This window comes from Coregonus clupeaformis, chromosome 19, assembly GCF_020615455.1.
Source record: "Coregonus clupeaformis isolate EN_2021a chromosome 19, ASM2061545v1, whole genome shotgun sequence".
Taxonomy (NCBI): domain Eukaryota; kingdom Metazoa; phylum Chordata; class Actinopteri; order Salmoniformes; family Salmonidae; genus Coregonus; species Coregonus clupeaformis.
The window spans coordinates 25,192,594-25,210,239 of NC_059210.1; the positions used below are offsets into that span (position 1 = coordinate 25,192,594).

At 41.8% G+C, this 17,646-nt stretch overlaps 2 protein-coding genes and 1 long non-coding RNA gene across 4 annotated transcripts; 2 read left to right on the forward strand and 1 right to left on the reverse strand.

Annotated features, from left to right (window-relative positions):
* The first annotated feature begins 788 nt into the window (after window positions 1–788).
* LOC121531781 lies at window positions 789–4,426 on the forward strand. The gene is made up of 2 exons (XR_005994189.2): window positions 789–1,007; window positions 2,186–4,426. It is a non-coding gene; the product is annotated as an uncharacterized LOC121531781 (long non-coding RNA).
* Window positions 4,427–5,740: 1,314 nt separating this feature from the next.
* Window positions 5,741–11,127, reverse strand: LOC121531779 (zinc finger protein 319-like). Its single transcript, XM_041837221.2, has 2 exons — window positions 10,569–11,127; window positions 5,741–8,403 (listed from the first exon to the last, which is right to left on the reverse strand). The coding sequence occupies exon 2, from the start codon at window positions 8,118–8,120 to the stop codon at window positions 6,312–6,314; it is 1,809 nt and encodes a 602-aa protein (XP_041693155.1). The 5' UTR covers window positions 8,121–8,403; window positions 10,569–11,127; the 3' UTR covers window positions 5,741–6,311.
* Window positions 11,128–11,262: 135 nt separating this feature from the next.
* usb1 (U6 snRNA biogenesis 1) lies at window positions 11,263–17,071 on the forward strand. Of its 2 annotated transcripts, none has more exons than XM_041837223.2 (7): window positions 11,263–11,615; window positions 15,015–15,196; window positions 15,307–15,490; window positions 15,678–15,731; window positions 15,856–15,961; window positions 16,224–16,307; window positions 16,840–17,071. In XM_041837223.2, the coding sequence occupies exons 1-7, from the start codon at window positions 11,473–11,475 to the stop codon at window positions 16,942–16,944; spliced, it is 858 nt and encodes a 285-aa protein (XP_041693157.1). In that variant the 5' UTR covers window positions 11,263–11,472; the 3' UTR covers window positions 16,945–17,071. The 2 variants fall into 2 exon arrangements, with proteins under 2 accessions (XP_041693157.1, XP_041693158.1); XM_041837224.2 differs by having other exon boundaries at window positions 11,268–11,615; window positions 15,030–15,196.
* Window positions 17,072–17,646: the final 575 nt, after the last annotated feature.

Sequence of the window (17,646 nt, forward strand, 5' to 3'; positions counted from 1 at the left end):
CAGGGTAGTGGGTTCGATCCCCGAGACCACCCATACGTAAAGATGTATGCACACATGACTGTAAGTCGCTTTGGACAAAAGCGTCTGCTAAATGGCATATTATATTATATTATTATCAAGGCAAAGGGTGGCTACTTTGAAGAATCTCAAATATAACATATATTTTGATTTGTTTAACACTTTTTTGGTTACTACATGATTCCATATGTGTTATTTCATAGTTTTGATGTCTTCACTATTATTCTACAATGTAGAAAATAGTACAGATAAAGAAAAACCCTGGAATGAGTAGGTGTGTCCAAACTTTTGACTGGTGCTGTATATATATATATATATATTATGTTATTCTGTCTGATCTATTCATCATTTATACTCTTTGTGTGTTTCCTTCATAATTAAACTATCTGTAAGGTGTGTGTGTGTGTGCATGCATGTTATATTTAGTCAACCCTATAGGCAACCTACTCGGGTGCTATAACTACTGGTACATTGGTTATCGAATGGAAAAAGCTATCGTTACAGTGTTACCCACTGTTTATACTAATCTGGTGATGCACTTGCTCTGGATAGTAAGTGACTTTGAAATCGGCAAAAGCAGACAAAGGAAATATATTAGCTACAAAACGCAGCATGTCAGTAGTCTCCGCAACATCAGGTAGAGAACGGTCTGGAATTGACCAATGGGAACACTTTTAATGGCATAGACAACCCCGTTCAATCAAGAGCGTCCTATAGCAGAGCACACCCACTCCTTTCGACACACCCACTACTCCGAGACCAGTCCCGGACGCAGCTACCTGTACTTGTCTTCCTTGGGCAGGAGCGAGCAAAGACAGAAAGCACAAGTGGTCCGTCTGCAATTAGAATTTGATTGGGTGATGGGAAAGAATGGTTGGAGACCCAAGGCACCTTTACAGAGACGAAGAGGGCACACAAGAGGAATAACTCGGCCAGAAATCTGTTTTTGTATGGAGGTCAATGAGTGTCGAATTTGGTCAACAAAAAATGTAATGGTTTATTTGTTACGTGAGGTGTATTTGATCGAATATAAGTTTCGTAATGATTAGGTTGTTATGAGTGTACTGATATAAGTAGGACACGTGACATCCCAGCAACTTTGAGAAAAAACAATTTATATTGGAGTTGTCTCGAAATGGCTATGCATATTCATGACATGAGGCTAGTAGCATAGCGTATATCTCCATTGAATACAGACGGTTGACGTCAACAACCCTCATCAAATATTCCCAAAATAACGAGATGTATCCACCAATACAAAGAGAGGAATAGGCAGGATTTAACAGCCCACCGTTCCACTCTGTGGACAACGATTCAAATTGTTACATGCTGACTAGACCGGCACGCGCATGTGTCCTTCCAGCCACACCAGACGCGATCAGGACACGCAGGTTGAAATATCAAAACGAACGCTGAACCAACTATATTAATTTGGGGCCAAGTCAAAACACATGAAACATTCATGGACATTTAGCTTGCGGTTGCTAGCTAATTTGTCCTGGGATATACATATTGGCTTGTTATGCACAAGGTCCTTTTTTTCTGGATCTTTGTGGAATCCTTACCCATTTTGAGTCACAAATAATCGTGTGTCCTCTACTCCGACAATTAATACACATATAAAATGGGAAACCTAGTTAGTTTCTAGTAATCGCCTCCTTCAGTCTTCTTCTTCTGTGGACTTTATATGGCAGTTAGCAACCAACTTTAAGGTGCAGTACCACCACCAACTGGACAGGAGTGTGGACCTCAGTTCATCTTTCAATCACCCACGTGGGTATATGCTCCTAAAAACTAATGAGGAGATGGGAGAGGCGGGACTTGCAGCTTAAAAAATAGAACCAAGTTCTATTTTAGCGCCTGGATGAAATGATTGAATAACATGTATGTACATTTATTTTGTAACACTCGCGCACGCAACGCGGGCGGTGTGGTCAGCATGTTAGGGTGGAGACATGAGTATCTCCTCATTATTTCCAAATCTCTGACCTTTACCATTTGTGCAGACAGAACCCTAAACAGGAAACTGAGGCCAGCTGGCAGACTTCCGCTTACCCTACGTGCTGCAATACATAGCCAGCCAGCTGTATTGCGGTGGCTTCTGTACTGCTTATGAATTTGTAATGTGTTATGAAACCCTTATGTGATACCCATCCCATCCATACAGATGGCGCTGAAGACACACCAAGACCTGGAACAAGCTGAAGGCAGCTGCAAGAGCGGGACCAGTTTATGCCCGGTGAACCCTCACATGCTTCCTAATAATTTATTCTCTGCAATTATTCAATCATCCAAAGCAGCCCAAAACCAGTCATAAATCCATCACTCTTTTGTAAACTGAGATATAAAACCACTTATGTAACTAATGTGTTTTTGCTGTTTTTAACTTGCAGTTAATGGAACATGTGTTTGTAAAATGGTTGAACAATCATGCATCAAGTCACTATTAACCAGAAAATGTGTGTTATAATTCTGTACTACATTATCAATGGTAAGTGCAGTCTTTCTACTGTGTGGCATAAAGGACAGGTCATAGCCTGCATTTAAACAAGCATTATACACCGTATTACAAATGAGGAAATGTTGTGATTTTAGTGAATGTACACCTTTTCATATGTTTAACTACCTAATCTACATACTTCAAAAATAATACGTCAGTTCCCTCTGCAATTAAAAACGCATGACATACCCCCTTTATAAATGAAAAAAGTTTATTTGTTAGTGCGGTGTGTATTGAATGCTACATACAGATATCTTAGCATGAATGTACACATACTGTACGTTGTCACGTAATTATTTTTTTACTACGTCATTCACATACAATTTGAAAAAAAGTTATATGAGGAATAAGTACTATCTGAAGCACTAATACCTGGGACAGATTACAGGAACTAACACAGTAAGCATGCACAGAACAGAGAAAACAGGGTCAACAGGCAGGGGCTAACTGTTATGCACTACACTAGATCAAAATTCATGTCAATCACATTCCTAATGACCCTTCCATCAATCAAACTCCCCCCCTACATCCCAAAGGCCCTGTTAACTCCTTCCAAGAATATAGATATTCATATAGATTTTAAACAATGTTTATATAAATGTGGTATTAATAAACTGAAAAAAAATAAACCGTATACAGTACTTTTACAAAAATAAGACATTCCTAACTGCTCTTTTATGTTGTCTTAATGCCAGATGAAAGACATGAACACATTTAACAAAAGACAGACGAAGACAAATGACACCAAATGTTAGCCTACCCACATGAGTACAAGGAACAGAGCAACAACATGGAGGCAGTCAGATCTGGAGTAGAATGGGTTTCTAATTAACCCTTACCCCAGATTAAGGCCAAACAGTCTTAACTGAAACTCATTATAAACAGAACCTTCCTCAAAATGATAATTACCTTCTCCTATCATAAAATACTTTATCAATACTGCACTCAAACCACAAATCCACCACCAAATGGGACAAAACAAGTCCCCTTGAAATGCTTCACTTGCAAAAAACAAAACAAAACAAATACCTGCACACACCAAAAATACCAAATTGAGGTCAATTTGAGCCACATTGAATTTGACTTCAAAGTTGACACCGATTTTAGCCTTATTCTTGAGTGCCTTACTACTTACAGACTAGAGGGTAAATCCATTATTTTTGCAATTAAGCTGTAGCAGCCCATTTTGGTAAGGATGCTAGCTTTTTTTTAAAGGCCATAAAAACCAGAAGTTAGCATGACCTGCACAAATATACTGCAGATAAGTTTCTCTGACATAAATTGGGTTAGCTAAAACTACAGACCTGCCCAAGTTCTACCCCAAATGTATGTATTATACAATCCACTTCACAGCCAGGATTCCATTTTCACAGACATGATTTAACAATCATTCATCATAAAAACCTCAAAAGAGCATGAGTGGTCAGAATCCTTGTAGGGCTTACAGACAGAATCTTCTCCTTGGAAACTTGCAACATACAATCTATCCTAACTATGACTTTAAAGAAGAAGAAAAACATTTCAGTCCCCATATGATAAAAAGTAGTAACATATAAAACAGCCAATGCAGTTTTAGAAACAGACAATGGAACTGGTAAACATACTCAAATACATACTGTACTATATACACGCAGTAAGAGGAAGCTTGATCAGGTTTTAGACATTTTCAGCACAGAGTCTACACTGATCTCTGTAGGAATATGAACTGTATATTAGTGTGAAATATAGATTTCTATACAATTTCTATATAGCAGTGAGATGATACTTCAGCTGGTTAATCTCCACACCTTTGGGATCTGGTGCAGTACAATGGTGTTTTGATACAAACATATACTTCCAAATACACACAAGCATTTGTAATATTTCACAATAGCACAATAAACCCTCATGTAAAAAAAAAAAAAAACGTATAGATGTGGAGTTGATACTTTTACATAAAAATCTTAAAGATACTAAATCCCAAAGGGTAAAGAGGTGTCGGATTTTAGTGTATATACATACACTGCTACTACAGTGATATGAGGTTGTGGAAAAGTAACCAATACGCAATAATCTCAACCCACTACCCACCCAACAAAAACATTTTATATCAGAGTTGATACAGCGTAATTGATTCCGAAATAAAAAAAAGCAAGAGGCCATCAGCAGACTGTAGCAACTGCTGAAACATAGCAATAATTCAAGTCTTGAGTATCCTGGGTAAGAGTATGGAACATTACTGCATGCAGGAACTCTGTAGATGGGTTCTAGAGTTACAACCACTTTTGTCAAGAGAAGAGTTCTGGGTCATGGTGCAACCCTTAACACTTACAGACCAGTCGAGCAGGTTGAGGGGAACTGGTCCAACAAGTCTACAAGGTAACTTATGTACAAATACAAAGCTTTTCATAGACAGAAATGTAGGCTAATGTGGTGATTTACATTTCTTTCTTTATTTCCTTCTTGGGCAGTTGATTCAAGAAGGATAGAGGAGAAGGTAATTGACCTGAGCCCAGTTTCCCCAATAGCAATGGAACTTAGGCTTCCGAGGGTTTTAACGATGCATCTTTCCTACAACGGCCGAAGGTGTAACATGCGTTACACAAAACACCACGCAGAGAGAACAGTCGCTAAGTGCATCGTTGGAGCATGTGTCGATACTGATAGGATCGAAACAGAAGTATTTCACAATACTGACTACGGATCAGCTCCTAGAGATATTATCACCTACCGCTGCAAATATTGAGGTGGCTTATTCCAATGCTTACTCAATAACAATGCACAAAATCACTGATTTGGCACATCATTGCACACATGTTAGGCTACACATGAAATACAGTATATTGAGACAAATGAGACAGTGTACAACTAGCAAAATAGAACTCAATTTACTGAACGTTAAATGTATTTCAATATGGTTGAAATAGGACTATAGCCTACTGTATTTATATTTTAATGCAGTTATTTCGGTTTTCATTTGACGCTTCGTTTTATAAGTTGCTTGTTTGTATCAATTGCAAAGACATTGGTAACTTTGCATTTGTAGTCAACTTCGTTCACAGAGACGGATAAACAATGTGAGTCTATGTTTAGTGGAGATCTTCTGTGTATAAAGTGACGCAGGGAGGCAAAAAAAAGCATTTGGCGCACTTCGCTGTTCTACGAGTGGTCTCAGGCAGGCGTTAGATTACGAGCGTTTTCAAGTGCAACGTTAATAACGACGGTTTTGGGAAACAGCTCAGAGATTTCACGATGCTCCTACAAAGGTTCTAACGATTAACTTAGCCTTAAAGATGCTTTTGGGAAACCGGGCCCTGGACTAGAACATCCACCCTAGAGTTTGAAGTGAAAGACATATCCTTGATGGTTTATTCTCCTCTGTCCTTCAGATGGTAGCCCTAAAGCAGTGACACTTGGCAGTACAATGAGAAGCTGTGACTTCCATTTTTATGAGACAATGATCATTTGTATGGTTTTTTTGGGGTGGGGTGAGGTTATGGATTCTATATGCTGGGGGAAAATTAGGGCCAGCCAGGGACATTTGCTATGAACTGGAAAAGAAGGGAGGGGCGTGACTATATGCAAGGTGGCACAGAGTAACCTACAATAGGGTAACCCCCTCCTTCAGATATGTGCTGGACTGTGTGCTCCTGCAAAGCTCCCAGGTCTCCAAAGCATTTGAACTGGGCATCTCTGGAAAGCACCAGAGTGTGCACTCCAGAGATGCCCAGTTCAAGTGTGTTAAGCTGGGTGCTGCAAATTAATGGTAGACAGGGACGTTTGCTATGAACTTGTACAGAATGGAGGGGCATAACTATATGCAAGGTGGCACAGGGTAACCCCCTCCTTCAGCTGTGTGCTGGACTGTGTGCTCCTGCAAAGCTCCCAGGTCTCCAAAGCGCTCTCCACACCAAACACACTTGAACTGGGCATCTCTGGAATGCACACTCTGATGCTTGGCCAGGTGCTCCCGTTGCTTGAAGCCTTTATCACAGCTTGCACACTTGTAAGGCTTTTCCCCGGTGTGGACTCGCCTGTGCCGATTCAGATCAGAAGAGTACTTGAAGCGCTTCTCGCAGTCGGGGCACTTGAGGGGCTTCTCTCGGGACGGGTCGCAGCGGTGCTGCACAAACTCTGAGGATGACAGGAAGCGGCGGTCACAAAGGGAGCACTTCAGGGGCTTCTCTTGACAGTGTGAGTTCTGATGTCGCTGCAGTGTCGAACTCTTCTTGTATCCCTTGCCGCACACGTCACATTTGTAGGGCTTGTCTGTGTCCCTAGATGAAGAGGACGATTCACCGCACTTGTGGCGCAGCAGCTCTCCTGACTGACTGAATTCCTTCTGGCAGGACGCGCACTTGAACAGGTTCTCCATGCCATGGACGTGCTGGTGGTACAGCAGATGGGATGGCTGCAGGAAGCCTTTGTCGCAAAGGTTGCACTTGAAGGGGCGGTCAGAAGGGTTTTTGTGTGTGCGCCTATGGCGCACTAGGGCATACTGCTGTTTGAAACTCATCTGGCACTCCTCACAGTGGAAGGGACGCTCCTCAGAGTGAGTGCGCTCATGCTGCCGCAGGTCTGACGGACGCTTGAAGCCTTTTCCACAGGTGGCACAGCGGAAGGGGCGTGCGCCTTGTGGGTGGCATGGATGATGCAGCAGCTCAGAAGACTCCTTGAAGTGCAGTTCACACAGGTTGCACTTGAAGAGGTGCTCTCCGGAATGGGCGTACATATGGCGCACCAGGTGGGAGCGGTGCTTGAAGCTCTTGTCACACACAGCACACTTGTAAGGGCGCTCAGAGCTGTGGGTGCGCTGGTGATGGGCCAGGTGAGAGGACTGGCTGAAGCTCTTGTCACATGTGTCACACTTGAAGGGCTTCTCTCCGGTGTGCACACGCTCATGGCGAGCCAGCTCTGAAAGGTGCCTGAAGCCCTTCTGGCAGACAGAACACTTGTAGGGCCTGTCACGGGCCGATGGAAATGTAATTGAGGAAGAGGATCCCACTGTCGCACTCCCACTGGAGGAGGCTCCATCAGCAGATGGCTGCTGAGGGTTGGTAGCAGAGGAGCTAGGGGTGGTGTTCCCAGAGGAGCCCGGTCGGTAGGTCTTCTCACAAATAGAGCATTTCATGGGGTTGGTGCTGTTGTGTGAGGTGTGGTGCTGTGCCAGCGAGGTGAGCAGGGAGAAGCCCATCTTACACACACCACACACAAAGGGCTTCTGCTCCACCTGCACACACTGGTGCTCCAGCAGATCTGTGGCCTGGTGGAAGATCTTCATGCACTGGGTGCACTGGAAAGAGCGGTCCTGGCTCACCATACACTGGTGCTCATGTGGGTTGGCCAGGTGGGAGATGTCGTGGCCGCATGCCCCACACTTGTGGCCGCCCTCGCCCCCTACCTGCAGAGAAGGCTGCTGTACCTGGGCAGGGTGCTGCTGCTGCCCATGCTGCTGGCTGTGCTGCTGGCCATGCTGGTGCTGCTGCTGCGACTGCTGCAGAGCAGGGTCAGGCTGCAGGACGATACCGTAGACGGCACAGCCCAACGCGTTCTCCGCCCCTGGTGGTATGGTGTGCACCACCGGAGGGGGAGCAACAGCGTGCTGCTGCCACGCCTCGGTCATCCTGGCTCTCGTGTAGGGATTCAGTTTTATATTGTAGTGGGTCTTTTTATGAAGAAAAATCAAAAGGTACGTTAATAGGTGGATGGGGTGGACAATCTGAGTAACTTAGTCTGTCATGTCAGTGGCAAACATAAGCACTTAGAAAATATAAAAAGGGCTTGTTTTTAGGATGCAATAGATTGTGTCTGAAAATAATATGCAGAGGAATAACACCTGCTGCAAAGACACATTTAGAACAAATAAAATACACCGTCTCCACGCGTCTTCAGTCCTCTTCTGATAACTGCAAGAAAAGGAAACGATTATTATTCAACTATTCATTACTACAGTGTGTGGTATGGCTTCCTAGAAGATGTGCAAAATCTCAGTTTCACAGAGACTTCCCCTGAGACAGAATAAAATTTCAGAGCCCAAAAGCATAGACTTCAGAGGAAGCAACACTGCTACTCCTATATGGGCAATTCCACAGTAACAGAGTGAGGCTGAGACTCACTTTTTCACTTTAAAATGTATGCCAAGCAAAAAACATTGATTGCAAAGTTTAACAAACCATACTATATGCAGAAGTCTACTTTTAACAATTGCCACTGAAAAGGTTACTAAAACACACTTGAGGAACAATGCAGATGGAAAGTTTGGTAACAGAATAACAGTAAAATCTCCCTCAGTTTTTTTATGTGACCACGTTTTCCAAAAACTCTTCAATATCTACTCCAAATTAAGATTCAAAGATGTCTGCAGAAATAATGAGTTGTCAGCTATGATATGACACCTTGAGTGAAAATATATATTGTTTATTGAACTACACTAAATGAAATGGATCAACACCCGGTAACAGAATGACATCATGGGTCCTTAGCTCAGCTGGTAGAGCACGGCGCTTGTAACGCCAAGGTAGTGGGTTCGATCCCCGGGACCACCCATACACAAAAATGTATGCACGCATGACTGTAAGTCGCTTTGGATAAAAGCGTCTGCTAAATGGCATATTATTATTATTGATCTGTACTATACAGAAATGCATAACTATGAATGTGATTCTCTTCATGGTGATGTATCCTGAATAGGTACACAAAGGTAGAAACATTTAATATCCTCCTTTGCATGTTTGGGTATTATTCTATACATTATTCTAATGAGCTCTGCCCCGAACCATGACCAAATTTGGTTGGTCCAGACCTACCACAGAGAGACACGTTTTAATCACTTAATTCATAAACAAAATTGTTATCAGTAAAACTAAAAACACTAACTAATTGGTAGGTCTACCTTTAATTGTTACCTCTGTGAACTTTCATAATCCTCCCTCCTCATATGGGAGAGAAATCAGAAAATATCTTAAAGATATGTTGGTTTTTGGTAACAGAATGAATAGACACTAGGCAATATTTCTTAAGAAGGCAAATAATTTGTGTCAAACTAAATATACATGTTAATAACTGTTAATATTAGTTGGCAGGGGCCTTTACTTCAACATTACTGTGTTTTTATGTATTTCTAATACCTTTTAATACTTTTTCTAGTAGATGTTTTTTAAGACCCCTTTTCCATCTGTGTGACCAGAAATCAAAGCCTTTGCTTATTCCTAACTACATTTTTAGGATGGAAAATTGTTTAAAAAACGTATCTATGCCTTCATTTCCCCAAAACATACTCTTAGCTTTCGTTTGACACCAAATGTGATACGTTCCTATAAACTTCACGTTGGTGGTGCTCATGGGTTTTACATGGAAATAACCCTATCCATCCATCAGATTAAAGCTCTAGAAGGATAGGCTACTTCAGTCCTACTTACCTGTCTAATGATCCATCACTACAAACACACTGAAATATATCCATATCCAAACAAGTGCCCTCATTTTAGACGTATTACAGAGAGGCAGACAATATCTAAACTGGTACGTCTGAGTCCAGGCTATTTTTTCAACAACATTCTATCGGGTCAGCAGAACGCCACTACCCCTTTCAGAATGTGTCAATCATATTGGTTTGGGGTGATCAACGATCTGTCTGTGTTGGCAGGCTTTCGGTGACGAGTATTTGACCCATCCGTTTCTCTGCCATCCCATTTGAAGAAATCCTTCACCCCCATCCCCCCATGATTACAGTATTGGTTGTATGCATATCCAAATAATCCACAGCGTGAACACAATCAATACGCATCCATTGGTCGGTGTTCGCGCACTAATGCTAACCGTAGAAAAAAACTCGATTTACCTAGCTAACTACGCCATTTGCCACAAGGGAGAAAATTATACGGCCCATCATTTTTACAGTGGCGGGCGACAGTCTCAGATTGCAGCAGCAGAAATCTGTATGGCGAGGTAGCTAGTTAGCATTTGCTAATGCTGGGCTAGGAAAATATTTGGCTATTGACGTTGTTAGCTAACTGATCAACAGAAGCAGGACACTTGTGACATATTGAGGACAGTATTACTGGTAACATACCTTTAACGTTACACTGAAAGTTATTTGTAGAGTCTGACAATTTTGCCAGAAATTACAAATTCTTCGTAGGCCGAACAATATGTTCCTTCATCTACGCAGCCTCGGTCTGTCTCTTGTTCAAGCGGGTTTGCCACCAGGGCCGACGAATTCAGAGCATTTGTGTCGTTCGAAATGACCCCACTACATTTCTAATATTCTATTTTGCCCAGAGGGGTAACTTCGTTAACACCCTGTCAATGTGTGATAGCTAGGCCAAAGCCATTCTCCTCCCGTTTAAAAAGGCGAGAATATTTGGAATAAAACGTTAGCTAGCTAACTGGCTAGCCTCAGAGATCCTGCCCAGGCACGGGAACATGAATGATCCAATGTTTAATTGGCATGCTCACAGCATATACCCGGAACCTGCAACGAATAGCATTTATCTTTCTTCAATTAGTATAGCTATGCATTACAGTAATACACTTGTGAATTTTCACAAATAGTGTTATTTGATTGTAAGTAAGGGTGTGTGGCTGCCTTGCTATGCTATCTAGAAGATCATGCTACTATAAAGGCAGGATGTTACAAATAATCACTTCTGACAAAACAATCACATTGAATTTGAAATACTCCACATAAGTAGCTAGTTAAATGATACTAACATTAAGTAAATTATGATTAAATATAGGCTACTGTCCAAATTATTTCAAAACAAAACGTCACTGAATATGGAACCTATTTGAACGTACTTGTTTCAGGGGGACATAAATTACCCACAACAACTGTTTGTTTTTATCGGAAGCCATTCATTTGTCAACGTTTCTGTATCGTTACTGCACATTATTATTTTTTATTTTTTTATGACACAAATCAAGAAACTTGATATAAGAATTGATATATTGATTTATGAGCTTTGCTTAGAAGAATGTTAGTCAGCTATAGTAGCAGCTCTGAAGAGGAGACAGAACATTTACAATTAGGGGGGGATGTAACAAAAAGGAAGCAAAGTTGGCACAAAGATGACAACTCGTTGAGGAAGAAGCACAAATCAGAAGAGCACAAAGCGAGGTAACTTCCTTTCCCAAATATTGTTTCAACTATTCTTTATCATCAGCTAGATAGCCTATGATATCTCTCAAACTAGTATGTCTCATTGTTTTAAGTTGCTTTTTCCTAATTGTTTTCCTCAAATCAAATTGTATTTGTCACATACACGTGTTTAGCTGATGTTATTGCGGGTGTAGCGAAATGCTTGTGCTTCTAGTTATATCTAACTATTTCGCAACATAAACCCAATACACACAAATCTAAGTAAGGAATGGAATTAAAAATATACATATATGGATGAACAATAACAGAGCAGGGCATGGACTAAGATAAAGTAGAATAGTATAGAATACAGTATATACAGTACCAGTCAAGTTTGGACACCTACTAATTAAAAGGCTTTTTCTTTCTTTCTTTTTCATATATTTTTTTTTACATTGTATAATAATAGTGAAGACATCAAAACTATGAAATAACACACATGGAATCATGTAGTAACCAAAAAAGTGTTGAACAAATCAAAATATATTTTATTTGAGATTCTTCAAAGTAGCCACCCTTTGCCTTGATGACAGCTTTGCACACTCTTGGCATTCTCTCAACCAGATTCATGAGGGAGTCACCTGGAATGCATTTCAATTAACAGGTGTGCCTTGTTAATTTGTGCAATTTCTTTCCTTCTTAATGTGTTTGAGCCAATCAGTTGTGTTGTGACAAGGTAGGGGGGGTATACAGAAGATAGCCCTATTTGGTAAAAGACCAAGTCCATATTATGGCAAGAACAGCTCAAATAATCAAAGAGAAATTACAGTCCATCATTACTTTAAGACATGAAAGTCAGTACATCCGGAAAATGTGAAGAACTTTTAAAGTTTCTTCAAGTGCAGTCACAAAAATCATCAAGCGCTATGATGAAACTGGATCTCATGAGGACCGCCACAAGAAAGGAAGACGCAGAGTTACCTCTGCTGCAGAGGATAACTTCATTAGAGTTACCAGCCTCAGAAATTGCAGCCCAAATAAGTCCTTCAGAGTTCAAGTAACCGACACATCTCAACATCAACTGTTCAGAGGAGACTGCGTGAATCAGGCTTTCATGGTCGAATTGCTGCAAAGGAACCACTACTAAAGGACACCAATAAGAAGAACAGACTTGCTTGGGCCAAGAAACACGAGCAATGGACATTAGACCGGTGGAAATCTGTCCTTTGCTTACTACATGATTCCATATGTGTTATTTCATAGTTTTGATGTCTTCACTATTATTCTACAATATACAGTGAGGGGAAAAAAGTATTTGATCCCCTGCTGATTTTGTATGTTTGCCCACTGACAAAGACATGATCAGTCTATAATTTTTATGATAGGTTTATTTGAAAAGTGAGAGACAGAATAACAACAAAATAATCCAGAAAAACGCATGTCAAAAATGTTATAAATTGATTTGCAATTTAATGAGAGAAATAAGTATTTGACCCCTCTGCAAAACATGACTAAGTACTTGGTGGCAAAACCCTTGTTGGCAATCACAGAGGTCAGACGTTTCTTGTAGTTGGCCACCAGGTTTGCACACATCTCAGGAGGGATTTTGTTCCACTCCTCTTTGCAGATCTTCTCCAAGTCATTAAGGTTTCGAGGCTGACGTTTGGCAACTCGAACCTTCAGCTCCCTCCACAGATTTTCTATGGGATTATGGTCTGGAGACTGGCTAGGCCACTCCAGGACCTTAATGTGCTTCTTCTTGAGCCACTCCTTTGTTGCCTTGGCCGTGTGTTTTGGGTCATTGTAATGCTGGAATACCCATCCACGACCCATTTTCAATGCCCTGGCTGAGGGAAGGAGGTTCTCACCCAAGATTTGACGGTACATGGCCCCGTCCATCGTCCCTTTGATGCGGTGAAGTTGTCCTGTCCCCTTAGCAGAAAAACACCCCCAAAGCATAATGTTTCCACCTCCATGTTTGACGGTGGGGATGGTGTTCTTGGGGTCATAGGCAGCATTCCTCCTCCTCCAAACACGGCGAGTTGAGTTGATGCCAAAGAGCTCAATTTTGGTCTCATCTGACCACAACACTTTCACCCAGTTCTTCTCTGAATCATTCAGATGTTCACTGGCAAACTTCAGACAGGCCTGTATATGTGCTTTCTTGAGCAGGGGGACCTCGCGGGCGCTGCAGGATTTCAGTCCTTCACGGCGTAGTGTGTTACCAATTGTTTTCTTGGTGACTATGGTCCCAGCTGCCTTGAGATCATTGACAAGATCCTTCTGTGTAGTTCTGGGATGATTCCTCACCGTTCTCATGATCATTGCAACTCCACGAGGTGAGATCTTGCATGGAGCCCCAGGCCGAGGGAGATTGACAGTTCTTTTGTGTTTCTTCCATTTTCGAATAATCGCACCAACTGTTGTCACCTTCTCACCAAGCTGCTTGGCGATGGTCTTGTAGCCCATTCCAGCCTTGTGTAGGTCTACAATCTTGTCCCTGACATCCTTGGAGAGCTCTTTGGTCTTGGCCATGGTGGAGAGTTTGGAATCTGATTGATTGATTGCTTCTGTGGACAGGTGTCTTTTATACAGGTAAAAAACTGAGATTAGGAGAACTCCCTTTTAAGAGTGTGCTCCTAATCTCAGCTCGTTACCTGTATAAAAGACACTTGGGCGCCAGAAATCTTTCTGATTGAGAGGGGGTCAAATACTTATCTCACTCATTAAAATGCAAATCAATTTATAACATTTTTGACATGCGTTTTTCTGGATTTTGTTATTGTTATTCTGTCTATCACTGTTCAAATAAACCTACCTTTAAAATTATAGACTGATCATTTCTTTGTCAGTGGGCAAACGTACAAAGTCAGCAGGGGATCAAATACTTTTTTCCCTCACTGTAGAAAATAGTACAAATAAAGAAAAACCCTTGAATGAGTAGGCGTGTCCAAACTTTTGACTGGTACTGTACATATGAGATGAGTAATGCAAGATATGTAAACATTATTAAAGCCGCCTTCTGGATGATAGCGGGGTGAACAGGCAGTGGCTCGGGTGGTTGATGTCCTTGATGATCTTTTTGGCCTTCCTGTGACATCGGGTGCTGTAGGTGTGTCCTGGAGGGCGGGTAGTTTGCCCCTGGTAATGCGTTGGGCGGACTGCACCACCCTCTGGAGAGCCCTGCGGTTGCGGGCGGTGCAGTTGCCGTACCAGGCGGGGATACAGCCCGACAGGATGCTCTCAATTGTGCATCTGTAAAAGTTTGTGAGGGCTTTAGGTGCCAAGCCAAATTTCTTCAGCCTCCTGAGGTTGAAGAGGCTCTGTTGCGCCTTCTTCATCACACTGTCTGTGTGGGTGGACAATTTCAGTTTGTCAGTGATGTGTACGCCAAGGAACCTGCATTGATACCTGTAATCACAATCACATCTCAGTAAGTGTGTCTGTGCATAGGGAGGATGACGACTCCAAGTCCAGACTGCCTGTTCCTGGCAGTGTGCTGGACATGTTCACAGAGGAAGATGAGGACCCACCAACTGAAGACAGCATGCAACATGGTGGACGGATTCGTTCCTTCAAACACGAGAGAGGAAACTGGGCCACTTACGTGTTCTTTCCATGTAAATGCCTTATCTTCAGAGATGCATACACTAATATACACAATGTTTATGTGTTGAAGGATTGCTTGCTGTCGGTTGTAACATCCCCAGCTTCTTCTTATTTCCCTCAGACATCCCAGAGGATGGGTTCTTGGAGCTGCTTGATGAGATGACTGAAGTAGCAGCTTCCCATAGCTTCTCCCTCACTCGTACAGATGAGTTTCACCTCAGTTTATCTAAGACAGTGGTTCTGAGGCATCACTGGATCCAGCCTTTCATACAGTCCCTCAGAACAGGCTTGGCACATGGCAGGAGGTCTGCTATTTTTCTCAGTATACCCAACTATTATGTTTTGTCCCTTTGTTTATGTGGAAGGGGTATTACTATTCTCCATTGTTATATTTTGGTTAGAGGATGCATGTCACCAGAAGTAATCAGGCAGGAAACAAATACTATGCTAAATAGTCTGGATGAGGTCAAATTATTGTGATCTTGTTTATAGGTTCATTTGTTTGGCTGAGAAGCTGAAGGTCTACTCTAATGATGAGAAAACCAGGTACAGTAAGATCTCTTATCACGATCATTGACAGCATGAGTGAGGACGTGCATTCTAAAGCAGTTAGACGTATGGTTTCTTTTGCAGCTAGTCTTACGGTCTAGTCTTCTGCTCTCCCCAACAGGACGTTCCTGGCTGTGGAAGTCTCCACAGGACAGGCTCAGCTACTAGAGCTTATGAAAGCAGTGGACAGCACTATGGAGGAGTTCAACCTTGACACTTTTTACAAGGTCTGAACACAAAACAATTTAGCGTATTACAAATACACTATCAATTTCCAACCCATCACTGTTCTATCTCTCACCAAATTCTTCGGACATCTCTCAAACATCTGTTATAACCCTCTCCTTTGTTAGGTGCATTGATTTAGGATTTGGTCGCTGCGGAGCATGTTTCAGACACTAGTGGCACTGTTGAGCAAGGAATTGATAAACAAATATACAGTATTGTATAAGATCAAGAGTGAATACTGAACTTTCACTTTTCTTCTAGAATCCTTCCTTCCATATAAGTCTGGCCTGGTGTGTTGGTGACTGCACTGAACACTTTCGCAAAGAGTGTCTGCAGGAGTTGCAGGTATGACCTGTTCTTATATGTTTATTCTGTCCATGTATCTGTTTAATTTGGTAATCTCATCTATTAATATCATCTGTGGCTGTGAAACCCATCACAGAAAGCTGTTTCCTCCACCTGTGGCTTTGTGAGGACTTGATAGATGCAAGCCATAGGCTAACTTCATCTAGTTTCTGCCATGTTGATCTCATCAGCTATCTAATCCAATCAGGGGAATGAAACAGCCCCAGTGACTCACTCAGAGCCTAAAGGCTGCATTCAGTACGAAAAAACGTAATGCAACATTCAATTAAACGGTGCTGTGCTGTTCTGAACGACCATTTGAAAAACAGAGGGGTTGGGTTGTGGGTTCAAAATACACCACTGCCCTTTAAATACATCACTCATTGCTTCAAGCCACACCCCGCCACCAAACGGAGCAAACGTACCTCAGCATCTGTTTAAGAATGTTGGACGTTCAGTACAAGCTGTTACGCCACGTAGCAAACGTTCAATTTAACTGAATGCACCCCTTGTGTGTTCTCTCTTCCATCAGGGTCTGGTTGACTCCCATGAGGATGGACCCTTCCTCTTGAGACTGGACTGTCAAGAGCTGCGATGTAAGTCTGGGAACAAGACCTTTTCCATTCCACTACACTGACAACGATGACGAAACCAGTTCTCATTCAGTCTGTGGTCAACTGTAATGTTAGGATACCTCAACAGCGAAACGTGACATCAATGTTCATAATGAGACAATCAATAAAAGTATCTATATTTTTGTAAAATGAGTGAGAGTTGTACCTCCTCTTGAAAGGTTATTCGATTCAATCTAGAAAACGGCAGTGGTGCGATATTTATCAAGCAGCTTCCTTTGAAGATTGCACACATCTTCATGTGTGAGGCTTGTTTTGATAAAACACTTATGTATTCAAGCATTGCTGCTACAGTTACTGTATGACACAAGACATCACTGACCCTAGACCTGAGAATAAGAGTATTTCAAATTCTTAAATCTTATTGACCAAGTTAAAGGCAACATGTGACCTATAAAACGGTAGTTGTCAACTAAAACTTTAATCTGTTCCATTAATCTTCACAGCCCTTAATCCATTCTTTAAAAAGAGCTTGACTTGATGTGAACTAGTAGGATAGACCCATTAACCTTTTTATATTTAAGAGGTACAATAGGATAGAATAATCCTAACATTACAATCCAGACGATAAGACGCGATGAGTTCAGAAACCCTTATTAAGTGTTGCATGTTCATATGGTAGATCCTGTTTGATCCGTGAAAGTAGATGTGTTAAGACCTCAGAGGGGAAGAGGTAGTCTGTTTTTGCTAGACTAGGCGCTCTGCAG